The sequence below is a fragment of the Anthonomus grandis genome, chromosome 22 (genome assembly GCF_022605725.1).
Source record: "Anthonomus grandis grandis chromosome 22, icAntGran1.3, whole genome shotgun sequence".
NCBI classification, from domain to species: Eukaryota; Metazoa; Arthropoda; class Insecta; order Coleoptera; family Curculionidae; genus Anthonomus; species Anthonomus grandis.
This window is the reverse complement of record NC_065567.1, coordinates 33,685,469-33,708,821: the sequence shown is the minus strand read 5'-3', so window position 1 is coordinate 33,708,821 and position 23,353 is coordinate 33,685,469. Positions and strand designations below refer to the sequence as shown.

Genomic DNA, 23,353 nt, shown 5'->3' with positions numbered 1-23,353 from the left:
CATAATACTTTAATAATAATATTCGACTAATTTAATGCAAAAAATAACATTTTTAAATTTTAACGAAATTTCTAAAACTATCAAATCTTGAATACATTAATGTGTTACCATTTGTCCCAATCTTTCCAATTAATTAAACCTAACCCTAATTTTTTGCCTTCGTCTTGTTCTACTTTATGTTCATGTCCTTGATCACATTTTACAATTTCTACAGTTTTCTCTTCTTTTTTTTCTTCCTGTTTCTCTTCGTGATAAGGTACCGGGATAATCTCTTTTATTGGTACAGGCACTTTCTTTTCTACATAGTGAGGCACGTGTTTTATCACTTCGTATGGTACTGGGCGTTCCACTCGAACCTGAAAAGAAATAATGCAATTTTAGGTAAATATTTTGATTTATTTAGATTCTACTAACCTTTACTTCATATGGCACTTCTTTAATAACTGGTACTTTTACTTCCTTATATACTGGATATGGTTGAGGAACCTTCACTTCATAAGGCACTTTAACCTCCTTTTCCACTTTATACGGTACTGGTCTATCAACATAAACTTTAACTGGATATGGTTTTTCTACTGGTACAGGTACTTTAACTTCTTTTTCTACTTTCACTGGATATGGCTTTTCTACTTTTACTGGGACAGGTCTATCTACATAAACCTAAAAAGCAAACAAAATATCCATGTAATATCAATAAAAAGAGCTAATGGTATACTTTGACATCCAAGCATCATTAAATCAGGATTCAGTTCATTGACTAAGCCGTTGAGTCTGAGTAACATTTAGGAATGAAGAAGTTAAGGCATAAGAGAAAATGACGAGCTAAAGGCATTTTTTCAATCTCATTAAAGAGTGAGGTAAAGAGCTGAAAATAGAAGATGCAGCAGACAAACTTGACAAAGATTATAGAGGTTGACAAGATTTTGTTTATCCTAGGAAAACATTCATTGATCTTAAGACTCTGAAATACACAAAATTGAAATTTATTAATAAAAGTAATTTTTAACAAACAGGATCAATAATTCAATATTTTTCTCAGTGATCAACGATGTTGAAACAGTACATTTGCCTTGAAGATATGAACAACAAATATGTCTGTGAAACTTGAATTAAGATGCCTTAATTCAACTCTATCAAATCTAGTATTCTGTCCAACTAAATCCTCAGAAGTCTGAACATTTATAGGAAAGTTAAAAAATAAGAAGCTATTCAGCTTGTGAAAAAGTGATACAAGTGAACGTGAAAAAGAAGATGAAGAACGAGTATACTCAATGTACCACCCTGAATCCTTATAGTAATGGATGGTTGCCCTGCAAAACTGGGAGAAGATAAGGAAAGCATATTGGGTCTTATGTCAAGGCCTTGACTTATTATGATGTTAACCTATGAAAGCAGAGATTTGATTAAATTGCAGATATGCTGATGATATTATGTTCTTAATACCATGAGAAATACATCTTTTAATTACATTATTTTGAAGAAATAGGAATAAACATTCACAAGGTTGATACTGTTACCTCACATCTCAATGCCTCACCCTTTCATTTACAAATATAACTAATACAGCCAAGTCTTACCTTAACAGGTACTGGAACTTCTTTATAAACAGGATATGGATGTGGTACATGCACAGGAACCTGAACTGGTACTTTAACTTCCTTCTCAACAGGGTAAGGCTGTGCCACTTTTACTTCATATGGTACCTTAACTTCTTTGTATACGGGGTAAGGTTGAGGAACCTTTACTTCTACTGGGTAAGGCTGATCAACATTTACCTAGACAGAACTGAATATAGGTTTTTGTATTCGTTAAATGCAAACTTACCTTTACAGGTACTTTTACGATTTTCTCTACAGGTACTGGCTTATGGACAGGTACTTTTTCATGTACGTAGACTTTGTAAGGAACCTTGACTTCTTTATAAACAGGGTATGGTTGAGGAACCTTAACTTCAACTGGAACCTGTAAAGAAAATAAAAAGTGAATATATTTGAGCCTAGTTAAGGGTGTTCGAATTAAAGTACCTTTACTTCCTTATATACTGGCACCCTAATTTCTTTTTCAACTGGGTAAGGTTCAGGTATTTCCTTGATAACTGTGACGGTCTTTTCATGCTTTATTTCTTGTTGTTCTGGCACTAAAGTTAATTTTTTTAAAGCCTCCTTTAGCATCTTGAATTTTTACTTACCATGATAATCAGGACATTTAATCTCTCCACCTCCAATTTCCAATCCATGATGCTCAAACTGTATTTGATCTTCTCCATGAAAATCTACACCACCCTCTATATTTTGAAACGAATGTCCTCCCGAGTGTAACTCTCCTCCGAACTGCAGACCACCTCCTAACTCAACATGTGAGTGAGCTTCTCCTCCTATTTCCAACTTCTCCTCTTTGTGAATTTTTTTGCCCCAGTTATGTTTTTCTAGGTTATGTGCTAATAGCCCAAGTAGAATGCTGCGTTTCTGGTTTTTATTGTCCGCTGGCGCTTGGTTTTGGTCCTTCTCTTTTGCTTGTGTGCAAGTGAAAAGCAAGAGAAGGAGTGAGGTCTAGAACAATTATAGGAGTTATAAAAAATAAATTATGTGAATAATTCGATGTAGAATAAAGATAAAAGAGAAAAAGAAAACAACATGGAGACCTAACGCTTGGATCTAACCAATAGGGAAGTAACAGGACTTCTTAAATGGAGCAAAGTAAATCATTTTATACGTTTCTACTAAAACTTAACTGCAATTGCTCATTTTCCATACTAAATCATTAGTAAATATGCTAAGAAAATAATGACACCAAGAAAAGTGAGAAGAAGGTAACACAATGGGAGTGCAATGTCTCACACTAAATTCAGCCATTCACCTTTTCAATAGGCAATTTATGACAACGAATCTATTCCAGTTTTGTCAGCATCCGATCCTGTCAAGGGCTTTAGGGAAGTCTGTATAGATAGCATGTTGTATTATCTCCAAAGCCTCTAAAAAAGTCACTGTTGCTGTATATATTTTAAATATTATCGTAAGATAAGATACTGAGCTTATTACACAAAGTATTATAACAAATTAGCTGTCTTTGCTTGTAAAAATGTTTTTTTCAGTTGGTACTGGGAAAAGAAGACAAAATAGCCGTTCAACCTGGTAAAACGACAAGGCAAATGACCATCTTCTGGTCATATATTTCGTAGTGTTGAAGGTTAATTGTTCTATTTACCTGAACATAAAAAACCACATAATAAACCATCTTCTGGTCATATATTTCGTAGTGTTGAAGGTTAATTGTTCTATTTACCTGAGCATAAAAATACTCATATAAATATCAGCAATTATATGGCAACAGCGCACTGCGTGAAAACGTATTCTCGTCAATTTGATGGCCAGTGAGCGAATCGCCAAGCATCTATGGAAAAATCGGGCAAATTCGTACTAACGCTGTTGTCGTATGGCGTTAGAAGTATCAACGCGCAGGAAATGTTGATTTTTTTACTCAAGCCGTTAAGGCTTGTTAATTGGGATTTTCGGGTTCAACATCATTTGAACTTTCCCAAAGTATATTAATTTTTATTATTTTATCATATTATTATATTCGATCTTTTTCAAGTGAATAAAACAATAAAACTCTTAAAAGTTAATTTTTATTCTGTATTTGTGGCTGTGACTCTGTTTCAACTAATCTCACTGCACACAAAAATTTAAATTTATTTTGAGCTATTTGCTTATATCTGATGAGTCTTGTTATATTTTTTATTATTTTCTTGTTTTTTATGATTTTATTTTTTTTTAAGTAAAGCCAGTGCAAATGCTTTCTGTTGCTTTAGCATTAATTAATAATATTTTTTAATTTTTTTTGCAATTTTTTTAGTTTGCCATTACTTAAAGTCTAAATACTCTAAATTTTTTGTAATGAAGATTTATAGAGGACACTGATCACTGAGACTACTTGTACGTATCATCTGCACAATATCACTGCAACCAAATTGGTACTTCACTTACTTTAAGTAAAATCATCGTTGCTTCACGACACTTCACGCCCGACTAACCGAAAAACTTCATATTTCACCGATTTAGATGAATTTATAGAATTAAAACACCCTTCCAAATTTAATTGGTCTTTACCACCTTATTATTACTATTCATGTTATAACGCAAGAACAACATGGTCTTAGAATATGAAAGTTGATAGATACATTATTATCAATGGGTAATTTGCATTATTTTAAAATTAATGTATTTTATACCCAAGTTGACCATCATTAGAGCCAGTCAATAATAAATCAATTAGGGCCTTTAAGTAATTAATTAATTTAAAGTATTTAAAAAGATGTATACGTTTTAATCAATGATTTAACGAATTATGATTATTCTATATTTAACATTAAATATTTATTTAAGAAATAAAAAAATATTCGTTATCAAAAAGTAAAAGTCTAAGACTGGAATTATAGTTATTTTAAAATCACAGTTCTCTTTTATTGCATTTTTCTTATCAAAGATATTATCTTTATATAATAAACAAATATATTTATAGGTATTAAAAAGGTTATTAAATTTATTATTTAATAAACGAATAAAGGTTATTTTTTTATTTTTATCGGTTAAAATAAAAAGCAAACATGTAAAATTTAAATAACAATTAATTTAAAATCAAAGTTCTTCTTTATTGTTAATTTTATATCACAGATAGTTATTATTATTCATATGATATTTAATGTAATTAAAAAGTTTATTAAATTCATTGTTGATTTAATAAATGCAAGTTATTCTTTATTTAAAACTGTTTCATTAAAAAATAAACATGCATTCACTATTGGGAAAAAATAATTAAAAATTTGAAATTAAATTTTATTCTTCATTTTAAATTGCTTAGTTGCTTAATTAAATCACTGTTGGGAAATAGATATGTGAAATTTAAATTACAACTAACTTAAACTTAAGTTTGTTTTCTCGTGCATATTCTATACCAAAGTTGGTCATAAGTTGTGTGAGTGACTAATTTAATAAATAATAGATATGCCATATATCATAAATGAATATTTATTTAAAGCTATCAATTAATATATTGGTGATATAATGAATGAATTATATTTTTTATTTTAAATTGCTTGATTAAAGAATAAACATGTATTCATTACTATAATAAAATTCATTCATTACTATTCATTATAAAAGGTGAAATTTTAAGATGCAATAATTAAAGTTAAATTCAATATTTCGTGTGTTTTGATGATTTTTTAATGAACGTAGTTTTAAATTTTTTTCATACAATTTGATAAATTTATTCAAAGTTATAAAAACGAACAATGAATTTATTAGTTATTTAATAAATAAAGATTATTCTTTATTTAAAATTGCATAATTAAATAATAAACATGTATTCATTATAAGTATAAATATATAATTGAACTATAATAAATTTAATATTAAAGTTCTTTTCTCTTGCATATTTTGTACCAAAGTGGCCCATGATTAGTAAATTAAATAATTTAATTGCTAAAGGATACGCCATATATCATATAACAAATAAAAAAATATTATTAAGTCATCAATTAATACATTGGTGATTTAATAAATAAGTGCTATTTTCTCTTCTTCATTTTGAATTGCCTAATTAAATAATAAATATGCATTTCTTAATATAAATATAAGTTTTTTCATTTTCTGAAATTCATTATTTTTTAATGCAGGCTGTTTCCAACTTTTAGTTCTCTCATAAGATGTATATAAAAAATAAAAAATATATATAAAGTTATCAAAACGAATAATGAATTTAATAGTTATTTAATGAATTAAGGTTATTCTTTATTTTCAATTGCTTGTTTGTACAATTAATATGCAATAATTACTGAGAAATAAAACTGTAAAATTCAACAATTAAAATTTATTTTGTCCGTGTGATTCATTAATTTTTATGTAGGCTCTTTTGAATTTGTTTATACTTTATTTCCAAATTCTTATTCTCTGTTATAGTCTAGGACTTGTTAGCTTTATTTTTTCAAATTATCTAACCAGATCAATTAATTTTTATGTAAGACATAAGGCTTTTGTCTCCAAATAAAATATTTTTTTCCGCTATTTTAACTAATTGCAAGCTGACCTCAGGGTCGGACTTACCGAGTATAAATTTACTAAATAAAAAAAAATACATTTTTAAGTACATATATAAAAGTTACATTAAGTACAAACTTACAGAAATTGTGTGTCATAGAAAGTGTTTTAAAGAAGGTATTGTAAATTTTGATAAAAGTAGTTTTTGTTGATTCATTTGTCAAAAATCTGCACGACATGAATGATACTTAGTTGACATTTAATTAAATTATTTGATGATTGATTGTTGATTCATACCATTCATAATAATTTGACACATTTCTGTCAATAAATGTATCTACCTAAAACAACAGTCCAACTACACTTAAAAAACCCACGTTGCATTTTATTCCATCACAAATAAGGAAATAAGGCATATTGGCATATTGCTCTCGCATTTGGAGCTAAAACTCTAGTAACACACTTTTACATTTGACCCAAACTTGTCGCCGATTTATCTATCAGTTAATATATCTCGCATATATTCAATTATAACATTTAAATTGGAAAAGTATTCGCAATTTTCGCAATTACTATAGTGCTTTTACTTAAGTCTCGGTTTTTTTTTTGTTAATAAAATAAAGTGTTCTAGTATAAAATTTTAATTAAATCCTCGTAATCTGCGAATACACTATGGTGATGTAATTTTTTGATATAAAAATAGCTAGTACGTTTCTATGAAGGATTCAATCTGACTGGAATTAAAATCGATTTGCGTCTTTTATGATCGATTCACCTTTTATTGGGATCGTATCGTATCAAGTCATAGTTGTTTGTGTTTTATTTATTTAGATGTATTATTCTTGTTGTCAATGGCCATCATATAAATATAGAGAGATCAATCTAATACAAAAACAGGAAACGTTATACTAATTCCCTGATCTTCCCAATTGCCCCTTACTTTGCTACGCATTCAAGAAAACAGATTGAAAAATAATTAAAGCCAACGAATTATGGGTATAGAGACAAATCCTAAGAACGTCACGGGTGCAACACAGAACAAACGCCTCTATTCTGCAAGGACTAAAAATCAAAAAGCGTCTACTAAACGACCATATCTAAAAATTAAGTACATCTCAGTTACTTTCCCCACATAGCTAGAAGAACAGGTGAGATGGGAAACCTTTTGAGGGAACAATAGCACAAGATAAAAAGCATAGACCCAACAAAAATCAAACATATACCTGAAATAGAATCACTTCACCCTCCAGAGAGTAAGAAAACTGAGAAGAATTGTTATTGTATTAAAAATAGAAGAAGCAACCTGGCTGAATTAGAAAAAGTCATTTTTCCTAAAACTAATGAGGAAGTAGAACATATATTAATCAAAAATGAGAGAAAGCGATGTCTCCAACAAAAATGGTCTAGACAAAATGATTAAATAAGAATATAAAGTTCAGACTAATTATTATATGATATTTGAAGTCTGACAGATAAAACCTTAAATCGATTTGGATACTTCATGAAAACGTAGTAATTGTAAGGCAAGCGTAACATTTATTAATACTATATTTTTGTTCATTCTATTTTTACTTTAAAAATTTTTTTGTTATTTGTATTCACCGATCACCAATATCAGACTTCAATAACATTTGTTTTGATCTAGACAGTATTTTATCTGAAATTTCTTGCTTGGTATAAATAATTATTCCGGGATATGTTAACGTGAATTATGTGGATATTCTACTCTCCGCTTGCGCAATATGCTTAGTTCATTTAACTTACAAATGCCATAGGACACAAATATATAGAGAAGTAGTGGTTGCATACAAACTCATAGAAATTCTTCTGACAAATCAGCTAGCGTCCTCTCGCTTGGCAACGGAAACTGTTCTAACTAACTTGACAGTTTGACGTGCCTAATTGGACCAATCAAAATGGGAGAAAGGCGTGGCCAAATTAAGGCGGGAAATCAAATTTCATTTAATCTGACAATCTTATTTAATCGCAATATTGAAATCAAATGCCTAATCAAAAAGGTTACTCATAGAGAAAAAGGCCTTTTTGATTAGGTGTTCAGATCAGCATCAGATATTGATCTGAACAAAAATAAAACTTTAGCTTTATTTTACATATCTAAATGAACTAAAATTATTGTACGACATATGACCAATTCGACAAATGGAAATAAAACAATGTTTATCTTTAATACATTTATTATTTAATTTTCCTGAAAAAAAATTACTTAAAATTATTTATTATAATAGACGTTATATAAATTAGAATTAATCTAAAAATGTTTAAAAGTATTTTGTTACCACTGAGCTACCCTAATTTTAAACAGATTAAAAGGTTGACAACATTTTTGTGCTATTTTCTCATCATACATCTAAAGGCATTCCCATTAGGTTAATATCCTCATTTTATTAACACACATATTCAATAGAGGATGAATTATCCTTATTTAATATTAATATGCACTTGTATCTGTTTCCTAAAAAAAAATTAAACAGATTTTAAAATTATTTAAATTATAATTTAAATATTAATTTTTAAAATCAATTAAAAATTCAACAGCAGAGTATTATCGAAAGAAGTAATACAGTGCATCCCAAAAGTTATATCTAAATTCATTTAAAATTCAGGGGTGTGTTCGAAAAAAAACGCTCGGACCCGTCGATTTATATTTGAAGTTGCGCAATTTTGTACGTGAAGTTTGTATATCCAGGGTTGCTCAAAAATAAATTACGACTATCAACTTAATTTTTTCAAATGAAAGCACCTTTTTTTATTTCATTTTTGAATTTCGCGTGGAATTCTACGTATGTTTCATGCATTATGTCCTATACCTAAAGTTAACAGTTATCGAAAAACAGAAGACCAAACATTATTATTGAAGTTCACCTTACGAGTCACCTTATTTCTGAGAATTTTTATACAGAGCAAAATTCCATTCATTCGTGTTTTTTTATTATTGGCTGGTGATCGTGTATTTTCATAGAAACTGTATGACAGTTGTACGCCAAACAGATATTGTCAAGTGTAAAGTGTACAAGCAAAGTTGCGGTTTTCACAATGGTAAAGTTAAAGGAACGAGAAAAAATAGAAATTCTGTGCATGGTTGGGTTTGGTGATAGAACACGTACTCAAAGAGAAGCTGCTCAATTATTCAATGAAATCCATCCTGATCATCCTCCGATATGTCAAAAGGTGGTGAGAAGAATAGAGGCTAAATTTAGAGAATTCGGTCATGTTAGAGATCTGCCGAAATCTGGTCGTCCTGCTCGGGATGAAAATGAACAACTTGACGTTTTGCTTTCTTTGGAAGAAAATCCATGCACTCCTCTGTCGCAGATTGGGGCAAATTTACACATGGGAAAATCTATAGTTCACCGAATAGTTAAAAAGCACGAATATCACCCCTACAAAGTTATTCCTGTGCAAGAGTTATTTGATGACGATTTCGATAGGGAAAATGAGTTTTGTGAACGTGTTACAAAACATGTGCAATCTAAATAATAATTTAGTAACAAATATTATTTTTTCCGATGAAGCCACGTTCTGTTTGAATGGTAGAGTGAACAGACAAAATTGTCGATATTGGGCAACAGAAAATCCGCATTGGATGATGGAGGTAAACACCTAGTACCCTCAAAAACTAAATCTGTCGTGTGGAATAGTGCGCGGAAGATTAATAGGTCCCTTTTTCTTTTGACAGACTTTAACGGGACAAACTTAACCGGACAAAAAAACGAGACGTGTATCTCGATTTTCTCCAATTTGAATTAGTTCCAGCATTACTAGCTTTATTTCCAAATCCATTGGACCCAGACTATCCTGACGAAGAACTAATTTTTCAGCAAGATGGCGCTCCTCGGCACTATGCTGCCACTGTGCCTACATTTTTGGATGAAACCTTTCCCAAACGGTGGATAGGACCCATCGAATCGCCTGCTAGATCGCCTGACCTAACACCAATGGTTTTTTTTTTGTGGGGATACCTCAAATCGAAGGTATTTGTTTATAGGCCAAATAATCTAGACGACTTGAAAGAGAGAATTTGCAGAGAAGTGCGCGTGATTGAAAATGTGCAACGAGACTTTATTGATCGCCTTGGATATTGTCAAGCCGTGAATGGCAACCATTATAATCATTTAACTTAGTTTTTGTTCTTTTTTTATTTGTTACATGAATTGTCTTTTTTTTCGAACTGTTGACTTTAGGTATAGGACATGATGCATGAAACATACGTAGAATTCCACGCGAAATTCAAAGATGAAATAAAAAGAGGTGCTTTCATTTGAAAAAATGAAGTTGATAGTCGTAATTTATTTTTGAGCAACCCAGTATATACAAACTTCACGTACAAAAATGCGCAACTTAAAATAAAACTTGACGGGTCCGAGTGTTTTTTTTTTCGAACACACCCTTGAATTTTAAATGAATTTAGACATAACTTTTGGGATGCACTGTATATCCATCTACAAAACAAAATAAACTCTTTGAAAATGAAAACAACTTTTTAGTATAAACAGATATCAGTTATATAGTATATATTTGTTGATCTCTTATAATACTAAACACAAGTTGTAAGAAAAACATTAATTCTGATCCATTCCGGGTGCTCAAGTCTCTTAGTCTCTATACCTATATCTCGTCTCAGTGAATACAAGAAGTGTGTATGATAGAGCATAAAATAAAATTTAAAAAAATAGGCAGTGCAAACCTTATAAATTAATTTACTAAGTAATTCATGTGAAAAGAAAACAAAAGAGATATTTCAATAAATATGTATTGTAGTGTAAAGCCCGCACTATCAGCATTAATAAAATTTGTGGAGAAAACTGAAGAAATTCTATAGTTCAGTCTTAATAAAATTTACATTGCATATCTCTTTCCATATTTTTCTTATAATGGGAAGGAAACTTGAAACTGAAGGAAATTAAAAAAATCTTCTATTACTATGTTTCTCAGAACCATTTAAAATGAACATACTCTTACATCAAGGAAATTTTCAGGAAAATTTTAAATCAATTTTTAATTGTTGAATAGAAAATGAGAGGCCAGGCATTTTGTAATATGTATTTATAATAATCAAGTTAAAAAGTAAATACTTAAAAAGTGAATTTCTTCATTGAAATCAACTGAATTTGATTTTATTAACGACTAAAGATTGACAATACAAAAACATAATAGTAATAAATAAAATCAGATTTTTTTACCAGAAACCTGGAATTGCTTGCTGCAAATCAATTAAAAGATTACTCCCAATATTGAAAGGGAACTTTTTAGAAAAAAAAAGTGACGAATTTAAAATAACATCTTTAAAGAAATAGCAAACTCAACCCACGGTTGCATTCATTGAAATGAAAAGCAAATTCAAATGGTATGAGAATGACAAATGTTGTTCTATCAGTCAATGTCAAGAACTGTCTGTCAGCTCCCTGTCAATTTTGCCAAGCAAGAGGGCCGACATACGATTCCGATTTTCACCATACAAGCTTCATACAGGTGCTATAGACTACATAAATTATACATTACATATATTAAGGCGCTTTAGATAGAAGACTCCCGTAAGAGCCTATAGAACACTGAATGGTGAATTGAATGGAGCCCTCTGAATGTCGAGGATTAGTAACCGGAAATGAAAACAAGTTTGGGACGTCATAGCAGCGAGAAATTTAAAACTTGATTATGGTGCCAAATTTGAATTTTACTCTACTATACCGTGCGCTTAAAATTAGCGGGAAATATATGGTTCTTTCGGAAACTAAAGTAGACTTTACACATATTAAACAGTACTCCATTTATCACTTCTATTTGCGTACTATAATTCCCACACATTTTCTACCAGATATATAGGTCTGCGTTTCAGAAAGTGAACAAAAATTATTCACAAAATGTACATACTACTATATCATAAAAAGAGTTTATAGCAAAAAATTCTATAATGTTTTACAATAAAAATTAACAGGTATACAAGTTTGTTAAAACATTAAATAAAATTTAAAAAATCGTCCAAATTTTACAATGTATGATCTTGCAAGTTAATTTTATTAGGACCTTTTTTTTAAGGGCAAAGTTTGCAAAGTAAAATTTATACAGGGTGTTGCAAAAGGTTATAATAAATGTAGAGGAAAATAAAAATTTAATAAAATCACTAAGAAATTACCCTGACTCAATTCAATAGTAATGTTCTTTACTAAATATTACAAATTAAATAAGTATCAACAAATTAAATAAGAATACCAATAAAAAAGGCAATAGCAATGAGTAATGTGCTTTATGGGTTCAACTTCTTTTAATGTACGAATAATGGATTAGGAGCATTATCCGATATGCTTAGCATCGATGATACACGTGATGTGCTGGCTTTTTTAGAAGCAGATGTCCTTTTTTTAAGAAAACATAGCAAGATATCGAAATTCATTGAAAAAAAATCCTGGGAATGCACTGAACATTCGAATTATTCAAAAATTCATTCTTCACATTTCTTCCATTATCACCTATTTAACGTCTATCTTAAGACACTTTAAAATATTCTTTTTGATGCATAGACTATGGCCACTATGGGATAAGTCGTTTTTATTTTTACGATTTTAAAAGTAGGCTTTTGTATATAATATAATAGGAATTATTAATAAACAGTGGAGTCAGTTAAACATGCGTACTAAAGTAGTCAGTGCGCATAAGTACAATTTTAAAAGCAGCCGTTTAGATATTATTTATTTAGAGTCATGTCAATACAAATTTACATTGTAATTAAATAAAATTACTTTAAATAAGAAAGGTAGCATACACATAGGAAAACGCAATACTGTATGTGTCGCTACAATTCAGTACTAAGACAGGTGTAAAATAAAAATTACCCTATATATCTATATATACAAATATAACATCCATGTATAAGTAGTCTATCTGCAGCTGCATCTAGAACGGTGAAACTAATATTCTACATTTTTGCATTAAGAATTTTTAATCTCAATTAAAAACGTTTTATGGTTTTTGATATTTTTAATTAAAGTAGGAAGTATATTCATTACTTTTGGCCTTATATAATTATTGCAAATCTTTGAATTGCTGTTATATGTTCAAGTGGTACTTTTACATTTTTTTCTTTGTCTTGTCTTGTGAGTATGATTGAAACTACACTCGCCGGCACAAAATTCCGCCACCCTGAAATATTGGCCAAGTTTGATGTTTTATAAATTTTTTATTTTTTATCAGATTCTCACGATTTTGCCATCAGTATTTAGATACATTTGTTGTGATTTTTTAAAATCATTTTGTAAAGTAGCATTTTTCGATTAGGCTATATTATACAGGAGTAAAATAAACTGTTGTTTTTTTCTCGTAATTTCAAAAGACCCTGTAGGAAAATTAAGGTGGATAATTCTGTTTACATACTATTCCTTGTAATCTTTAATGTATTCTAAACATTTCGATTTTTGATTCATTTCATTATCTCATTTCTGCTGCGAGCTGCAAATTTTTTATTAAATTACTTTTGGGTATTACGTAACTTAAGTCAGAGGGCTATCAGCCTTTATAGCTATGCAGTATAAATTTATATTTACAAATGATTCAAAGTTGTTGATAAACGTATAGAAGTAAACGTGCACAAATGTTTCCAACGGGTAAACACTCGGTGACCTTTATTTGGAATCACTAGTAATCCGACTAAAATGAATTATTCTGGTATAATATCATTATCTCATTACAAAAAATCAAACCACTTTTTTAAAAATCGACATAAACTCATCAATATGATAATTATTTTCAACTAATTTTGTCCGAATAATTCACTGCTACGATTAGTTAATTTTGATACCATTTTGGATAGATTTGAATCGAAATAGCATCGAGAATAGCATAAGCATCAAAATGAACCTTGAAAATTCTTTTTAATCGTTATACCTGTTTTTAGTTTTAATGTTAAAATTAATATTAAATCACCAAATAATCAATAAAAATCAATCAAGGTGAACCAATACTCAAGCAAAACATGAAGGAGTAATTGGGCATGAAAACGCCAATAAAATAAGCCTAAAAAATTATTTTAACACATTCATGTTTTCATTTGAATTAATTTAAGCATGCAGGTCTTAAGATTGATAAATATTGCCAAATCTACACGTCTCTATTGCTTTTCGCTTACTGAAATATTGAAAATTTTAAGTCTTTAATAAATAAATAACTCATTTTAATATCATCATGATCAATTTTCTATGAATTCTCCAATTATGCCCACACGTATATTAACTATATTTCTCAATATTATTTATAATAACGTGTAGATAATTTATTGCTTTCTCTTTCTATTGTTCAAAATAAAAGCGGAGTTGCATACATAATTCCTTTAATAAAATTGCGATCGACTCCTTATATATTATGTAATGAAATAAGTTCAATTACCCGTTTGTAAGAAGTAAAAAATCATTAGTCTAAAGTTAAAATTATTCCTTAGTCGATATAAAGTAGCTTAAGAAACAATAGCTCCCTCTATGATTAAGTTCGACAGCTTGTTGGTAAACAATACTCATTCTGGTACTACCTGAGCAGACAATATTTCGTTTTCTTCCTTTCAGTTTATTGCGTTCAGAATCTCAGTTACAGATGGCGCCACAGGAAAATTCGAAGAAAGAAGAACTCTTATGACAAAATTACTAATATCAGCAATTTGGTTGTATCTTCTTAGATTGGTCAGTGCCAACCATGACAATTTTTTCAAAATAAAAATATTTTCTGATAACATCCAAAAAGTTTTTTCTACTAGTCAACCAAAGCCGTTTCATGAGGTACCAGGGATCACTTGAAAAATAGATACTTTCTTTAAATCGTTGACTGTTTTTAATTACTATTTATCAATTATTCAATACAAATTGCAACTCTTAACTCGTAACTCCTAAAATATAAATAAGTAATCATCCGTAAGCTATATAAATAGAAGGTTTTATCTTAGTCTATTAATTAGTAATTAAAAACGGACGCAATTTTTTTAAAATCTCTTGAATTTAACGGAATAAGCAGTTCAAACTCTTCATGTTTTCTATCCGTACTCATACACTTTTGCTGCATTGAAGTTTTTGCGCATTCGGTGCTTAACTCTGCTAAAGAGCTAAATTCATTTCTTGATCAGTTTTTTATTTACTTGAACTGCGAATTATGCTGTTTTTGTTTGATCAGGTGAATCAGATCTAATCGTTTTACTCTATACGTACTTGTATGCTGACATCTGAAGGATAAATGAAAGAGGTATCAAGAATATGAATTGCTACTGTTGAACTCTTACAAAATGAAGAATTTAAATTTGGTTGGCAGTCGTTCATCTTTTTAAATTTCCATGCATGAGTAAAGTAGTACAGGTTTTAAAGAGTTTTAATAGATACTGTATGTTGTATCAGTGATAATCTGAATTGCATAACTTTAATGCTCTGCTTTTTGAATTTTGAATATTAATTATTTCTCTGCATTTACTGAATCTCTTTCTATTATTCTTAATTTATCCCTTTAATCTTCCCAACAGTTTGGAAATAGGCTAAAAATTATCTTATCCTTAAAGCAGTTAAAATAAATCTTATATCTCCTAATTTACATTTTGTCAAACTTCTCAAAGGCATTTAAGATCTGCATCTATAATGACCTCTTTTATCAGATAATTTCATATTCTTGAACGGGTAAATCGATAAATATAATAAGGAAGTTGGAATCTTTCTTGAGAAATATTGATGGTGTATTTCCTATTGATATTCCTTGAATAGAAGGAAAGTGTCAGTGTTGGTTTCTACGTAATGGACCTTCGAATTGGAAGAAAAAGGAACCTAGGAGCCAAACATTTTCATATTTTATCGTATAGATTATATAGAAGAGTTCCTGAGTGTAGATTTAAGGCTAAAAACGTAATTCTAGGTTTTAGTTGGGGCTTTGCTTAAAAGTTACTACAAATATTTTCAGTGATTCAAGTGCGAATATCTTATAAATGTTATGTTTTAAATGAACATTTGGTGAATGTTAATGACATGGTTCTTCTGTTTCCGTTAGATTAGTTTGAGGTACTATCATCTTCTATAGCTTTATTTGGTATATACCTGGAGAGTGTCTGTCTCTTTCCTCACCAAGCAGTGTGTATAAGAGTGAAAAAGTAACTTAGCATTTTTCTGTTAGATCAGCTTCACTACTTCCTTGGCTCCTTGGTCTTAAGCCATTTCGTACAGTCCAAGCAATAGAAATGAAAGATTTGTTATGCTAACGCTAATATATTGGTTAACACTTTTTGTACTTCGAGGGGATCATATAATTAGCATTTATCCTCAAATGCATTTGTCTTACTCCAATATCTTAAACTGTGGTTCTTTAAGTGGAATATTGACTACTGATGTACATACATTCAATTTCCTTGGTTTTCTCTTGTTTCTAAAATTTGAACGTCCATCTATTAAGTTTTAATCCATCTATATCATTCGAGTTTTTAGCAGAGGAAAGATGACACCTCCATCTGATTCAAGCATTCTTATTTTCATATTTTCCATATACGCCATTGTGCTTCTTACTCTCGGTGTCAGCTCCTCACTAAATCTTGCGCTTTTCTGTAGGTCACTTTAAGAATCTCAGAATATTATAAAGTGAATTGCTATAGTGCTTGTTCGTATATTATGACCATATTTCTAAATGTTTCATAATCAATTGGTGCAAACCATTAAAAAACTGATTATTACATGCTCATGAAAAGGTCTAATGGTCCATATCTTTATCAAGGGCTTGCATAGCACCAAAAACCCAATTATCAATCTTTATTCATAAACTTTTGCTCATATTTTTAAATTAATAACCCACCTTATTGTTTCATACGGCGTCGTGTCGTGCGGCCATTGTTACGCAAGTTGCAAGAACCATAATATTGTCTCGCATGCATATACGTAGTTTGTGGAGATATCTAAGAAAATGAAATAAAAAGAAATCAGCGTAGGAAATTTCAAAATACCGAGCTGCCGCCAATATACAAAGATAATCGTGTTACAAAATATACCTACTAAAGTCTGCTTATTGTGTTTATACGTTATACCAGTCAGTAATATCCATACGCATATGTTTTGTTTGTACGTTCCAGATGATCAATCTAGCGGAATAATATCACGTTAAGGGGTTAGTGTGCAATGATTTTGCATAAGAAGGTTTTAATGATTTTTGGCTATGGTATTGTTTTATCGGGGGTCAATTAGGTTTCATTTACATTTAATAATAGCGTTGCGGTTGTAGAACCAGCGATATAGAGGAGAAGAGCCAAAATCCTTCAAAAAAATTATCTTCTAAGAATAAATATTTTTTTAAAAATCGCCATAAATTGTTTTCTTTTTAATAAGGAGCTTTGTACATTGTTTTAAATTTTTTTCTTTTCTCTGTTCTTATTTTTGCTACACATTTTAAGTTGCTACTTCAAAAGTAAGATGGGTATTACATCTGTGCTCCTTATTTATTATACTCAATCATAATTAAGTATGTATAAAATGAGGAGATGGCCGTCAAAGATAATCATGATTGAAACAAGGGTTTATCATATATACTTGAGTCTTTATTTCTATTTATCAATTTCCAAGCCACTCAAATTGTCAAAAACCTAAGTTAGGACTATTTACTTCTCAATTATCGAAACCAAAATTAAGTTATGTTCTTCAGTTTTAATCCAAATTTATTGTTGGTGGTGTTTACATTCTACCACAGTCTCCTATATTACAACCGTCACTGAGACCATTGAATCTATTGAATTACACCATACATCTTGCAATATTTATGTTTTTGGTGACTACAACTTACCCTACACTGCATGATCTAATGATGAGTATGGTGCTTTGGTTAAGTGTCCAGGAGGAGATCCAGCTTTTATTAACATAATTTTTATTTAATTATTTATTTATATATTCAATTACAAATACCTTAACAGGTAATTACATGTAAATGTTAAAAAAAAACACAAATAATATGCAATAAGCTTATAAATCAACATAGACAAAGCAAGAAAATAAAGTAGCTACATATACTATCTAACTTATCCCCTGTTCCTCTTATAACCTTATTTTTAAAACTATTACAAGACTCTCCCGTAAATAGATCATACGAACTATAGTGCGTATTATACAATTTTATTACTTGGTCTGTTACTCCTCTAAATCCATAATTGGTACGGTGAGATCTTTCATAGAAAAGGATCCTTTGACGTGTAACCTTATTTGGGACTTTTAATTATATCCTATTTAAAAGATAAGAACTATCTATTTTACCTTTAAGTAACTTAAACAAAAAATTGATTCTGACATTATTTCTTCTAATTTCCAAAGTTTGCAGCCCAACTAGCTGATATCTAATGTTATAACAAATAGTTTCGTAAGGGAACCTATGTTTATAAAGTAAAAATTTGCAAAACTTATTTTGAACCCTTTCTATACGATTTATATGTATGTTATAAAATGGTGACCAGACAATACAGTTGTATTCTAAAACACTACGAACTAAACTATTGTATAAACATTTTATGGTTTTAATATCACTGATTTGATCACAATGTCTCCCAATAAAACCTAGCATTCTAAAACCCTTCATCGTGATGAGCATTAAAAGTCAATTGATGGTCAAAAATAACGCCTAAAGCTTGACTTGTTGAGTATGACTATTCAAATATGAATCGATCCACTTCAGATATAATTTCTTTAAATTAATTTGTAACATTGATTTATTTCTTACTATTACCTATGTTAAGTTGTATTAATATTAGCATCTTTTGTGTTATTTTTTTTTAAATTGGTGGATACCGTTAATAAATAAATAAATAAATAAAAGAGAGGGTACAAACTTTTTTCTAAAAAGTAATTGGATATACCATCAGGGCCAGCACTAAATTTAAGCGGAAATCGAAAGATCTGATCAAAAGTTAATCCAACAGATAATTTAGGATTAGGAATAGTCATGTTTACACCAGCCTGCCGGAAATGTAAGACACAATTATCTCAATTGAAGACATTAGAAAAAAAAATGAGCAATCCCTTCTGCAATTTGTTTCATTTGTTTCAATTGTTCACAATAGGCAAACTTCTCGTTATTACAGGTCGTCAAATCAGGAAAGTTTTCTGTTGCTCTCGTATTATTAAACTTATATTCAAATTGGAGTTTGTATAAAGTAGCTGGTCCAAATTTGAAATAGTGTTCTGGTAATAAATCTCCGTTAGAGTTTTGCACTTAGCTCTAAGATGTGAAAAGACTTAATAGTCTGCAATAATATGACTAGACTGAAATTTCTTATGCGCAATTTTCTTTTGTTAGACCAAGTACTTCAACTGAGAAAAGATGAGCTTTTAAATCTCTTCTAATTGAATCGTTTTGCTGTTTGGTTGGTTGTCACTGAAAACGTTAATTGTATATTCCTACCAGATTTCCAATATTTTGTCTGTGCCCATTACCATTTCATTATTTTCATCTCTAACAATCTATGCAGTTTTTTTGTACCATTAGGACGACTGGGATGTTTAGTTTTTTCACATCGTTCAGTAAGCTATTTTTCCTTTGCTCCTCTAATCTCATTTCTAATTCTTCTTTGTAGGTCTTTGTATTTGTTATTGTCATTCCGAATTCAACATCATCTTCGTTCTTCTATTAGCTCCAATATTTCTCGGGTTATTCATTCGTTATTTATTATGTGTTTGACATTTTGGAGAAACTTTTCTTTATTTTTTGTTATATCAACATTTTTCAACATCACTGACTGAAGGCATGGTGCCGAGTTAATTATTTTAGTATTCTGTGTACTCATTACATTATTAACTTTGAATAGACGTAGTGAAATATTAATCCTATTTAAGTTGGGCTGATGATTGCGATATATCAATAGAGTCTTTCTTATGCAAACAAAGATGTTGCAATGTATGAAAAATATAAAACCAACTTCCTCATGTAGGGAGATTTTTAAAAAGTACAATTTTCTTACCCTTCCTTGTTTATATATTTGTTAAACAAAGTTAATCAAATTTTGATAAACATTGCACCACTCATCAGTATTCAACAAGGGGGGCACAGTATTTGGTTCTTCCATACTGCTGATTAACTGTAAACCAGAACTCACCTTCACGTATAGGGGTAAAGTGTGTGAACCGAATAAAATGCATATTAAAGGAATACTAGAACTCCAATAAATTTTGAATTGAATATCTATAAGAATTCCTGATTGAGCATGCAATTTATTCGGTCCAGCAATTTTTGGATTTTTCAACAATATAATGGAGATCAAAACGTCCACTGTGTTGTTTTTTTTTTATTGCAAATTTCCTGTAGTTTGCCGTAGTTCCATTGATAAATAGATTTATTTTTCTTTTTTTTTTGTTGTAATCTTATTCGATATCAGCACCTGGCAATGTAGTAACATTGATTATCGTGTTCTTGAACGTATGATTAATCATGATATAATCTATTTGATTGCGTACAATGAGTAGAGGTTTTCCTGATTTCTGCGACTTCTTCACTCTAGGGGCGACGGTGTGGTAATTTATACCATGTATATTAAATGACAAAATTGTTTTCCCAATAATACTGATTAATCTTTCTCCTTTTTTCCTCCTTTGGCACTTATGCCATAGCCTCCAATCACAGTTTCTACTCTGCCCCTACCCACTTGGGCACAAGTCTTTCATTAGCATGTTCATTTCATTCGGTTTGGTTAGTTTAATGCTTTGATCTATTTGTTTGTAAAACTGCTCTATCTCGTTATCTGATTTGTGATCTATTAGGGCATAAGCTTGAAGGATATTAATATTGATTGATGTGTCCTGCAGCTGGAGTACTAGAAGCTTTTAAGAGACTCAGTAAGAATAAAGTTTCGTACTGAGTTCTTCATGGCAGTGATTTGGTATCGTTTTGTCCTGACTGAATCACTCCATTATCTGGCCATCGAACTTCACTTGCTCCCAAAATATTGATTCGCAGCATGTTCACTTCTTGGGTGTGTAGTTTTCATGCTGGATATAACGCACTTCTTGATCATGTAAGATCTGCTCGGAACTAGAGGTCATTTGTTCATGTTCTTTTAATGTAATAATATTTTTGAGCGGATATTCTGGGGATATCTGTATAGATCTTTAATGCCGTAGTCTCTCGTTGCCTTCTGCTTCTGTTTCGATTTCTCCATCCTGGGCTAAGGAATTGCCCTAATAAATTCTAAATTAATAATATGAATTACGGGAAGAATAATTAAATTGCAATATTTTTTTATATGTGTGCTTTTTATTCCATTAAAACGAGGTGAACAAATGTTTTTTAAATATTAACGTGTTTTATTATTTTGTATTTGTTAACCGTTTTTAGAAACATGGAATTCAATGTTTTATACTTTATTTATTAGCCATTTTTTTACCTATAGTTAGAAGGAATTTGTTACAGCAGTGTTACTCAAACTTTTTTCGTGACGGAACTGTTTAAAAAAACTAAATTTTTAACGGAACCCTAAACTCTAAACTAAAAAGAAAAACAGTTATATGTGAATTGTTTATTAATAATCATACAAAAAAAAGATAGATACAATAAGTAGTGAGTTAGTAAGCAAATGATAACACTAAGTTCATTTAATGCGAGGCATGTAATTGTTTTTTATTCCTCATCAACTGGGTAATATCAGGCTTGATAGAAGAAAGTTGAATTTTCATGTCTGGTTCGGTATCCAGTCTATTGCGGTATTTTGTTTATGTAACTGTATATGCTGAAAATCTCGTTTCACACAAATACGTTGTTGGGAACGGCAGAAGAATATTCAAAGCTTCTGTGGCAAGTTGTTGATATTCAGCAGGAACCCTGTACCAAAAATCGTGAAAGTTTTTTGAACAATGATTCCATGAAAAAATACATTTTTTAATAATGAAGATTCATTTAAAATTACCTTTATGAAGGAAACTAAATTAAATAAATTAACCATCTTCGCCGACTGTAAACCTCTTTAAAAAAATCATGTGGACCAAAAAATATACATTGGATGGGAACGATACCCTGCATATGAAAATTTAGCAGTAAAACAGTGTTTTAAATGTTGTGGATATTACCACAAAAGTCCAGACTGCCCAAATGAAACCACCTGTTCATACTGTGGAGGAGAACATAATCGAAAGGACTGTCACTTAAGCCAAAATAAAGAAAATAGGAAATGCGTGAATTGTGAACATTTAAATAAAAAATATAAAACGAACCATAATCTCAAACATGATGCCACGGATTCTGAATGCCCCACAAACCTATACCATCTAGAAGTATTAAAAAGTAAAATAAATTATGGCTAGACAACAAGAAGTGGAGCTGCTTGAAACGATATCCAGTGAAATTTTTAGTGAAACTGTGGAGCCTGTAGAGATCTGTGGTAAAATAGACACAGATAAAAAACTTCTAAATATAATGCATGTTAACATAAGAAGTGTAAAAAAAAAACTTTGATGAACTGTTACTATTTTTAGAGACTTTCAAAATTTCTTTCTGTGATGTTATAGTCCTAAGTGAATGTTTTCAACTCACCTCTTTTTTAGAATTTACTATTCAAGGCTTTACCACTCACTATAGTAATGGAAATATCACACGAAATGATGGTGTTCTTATTATGGTAAGAGACAATCTAAATGCTAAAGTGGCATTTCATGAACTTGATTCCACTAAAATAAAGGTGGGTCGAATAACTTTGGAACATAAAAATGTGCACTATGAAATCTCTTGTATCTATCGATCTCTTCACTCATCTATCGAAAATTTTGTACAGGATCTTAATGTATATTTTACAGGAAAGTCAGGAAACAAGTCAAATAATGTTGAAAATTTTAGTTGGAGACATAAATATTAACCTCTTAAATAATACTGATTTAAACGTGGTAAATTACATTTCAACATTAAGTTCATATGGTTTTCAATCACATATAAACTCAATCACCAGGCCAGAATCAGGCACATGTTTAGATCATATATTTGTAAAGAACAATAATAAAATAATTAACATTCACACACACATGATATAACGGATCATTTTCCAATAATGTTAAATTTTTCACATGCTTTAAATATTAAGAGAATAGAAAATATTGTAAAAACTGATGTTAAAAATAAAATAAGTTACATAAAACTAAATTATTTATTTGAGAATGAAAATTGGAATGACGTGTCTAAAACAAACAATCCAGAAGAAGCCTATACACTTTTCATAAACAAATTTTTAGAACTTTACTTAAAATGTAAAACAACATCAATTTTTTACAATAAAACTAACAAAAAAATTAGACCCTGGATCACAAATGGCATTATTGTATCAATAAAAAAAAGAGATAGATTAAAAA

At 30.1% G+C, this 23,353-nt stretch overlaps 2 protein-coding genes across 2 annotated transcripts in view; one reads left to right on the top strand and one right to left on the bottom strand.

The window, feature by feature from the left end:
• The window catches only part of LOC126748801 (titin-like), a 41,657-nt gene extending 37,519 nt beyond the window's left edge, over positions 1-4,138 (bottom strand). Inside the window, exons 1-7 of the mRNA XM_050458266.1 lie at positions 3,984-4,138; positions 2,189-2,549; positions 2,025-2,137; positions 1,825-1,962; positions 1,578-1,775; positions 415-660; positions 109-356 (exon numbers count right to left, since the gene is read on the bottom strand). Coding sequence (XP_050314223.1) covers positions 109-356; positions 415-660; positions 1,578-1,775; positions 1,825-1,962; positions 2,025-2,137; positions 2,189-2,549; positions 3,984-3,998 — 1,319 coding nt within the window. The 5' untranslated portion in view covers positions 3,999-4,138. The remainder of the gene's footprint in view (positions 1-108; positions 357-414; positions 661-1,577; positions 1,776-1,824; positions 1,963-2,024; positions 2,138-2,188; positions 2,550-3,983) is intronic.
• The window catches only part of LOC126748254 (angiotensin-converting enzyme), a 159,689-nt gene that overhangs the window by 77,627 nt on the left and 58,709 nt on the right, over positions 1-23,353 (top strand). The gene's annotated exons all lie outside the window — the stretch shown is intronic.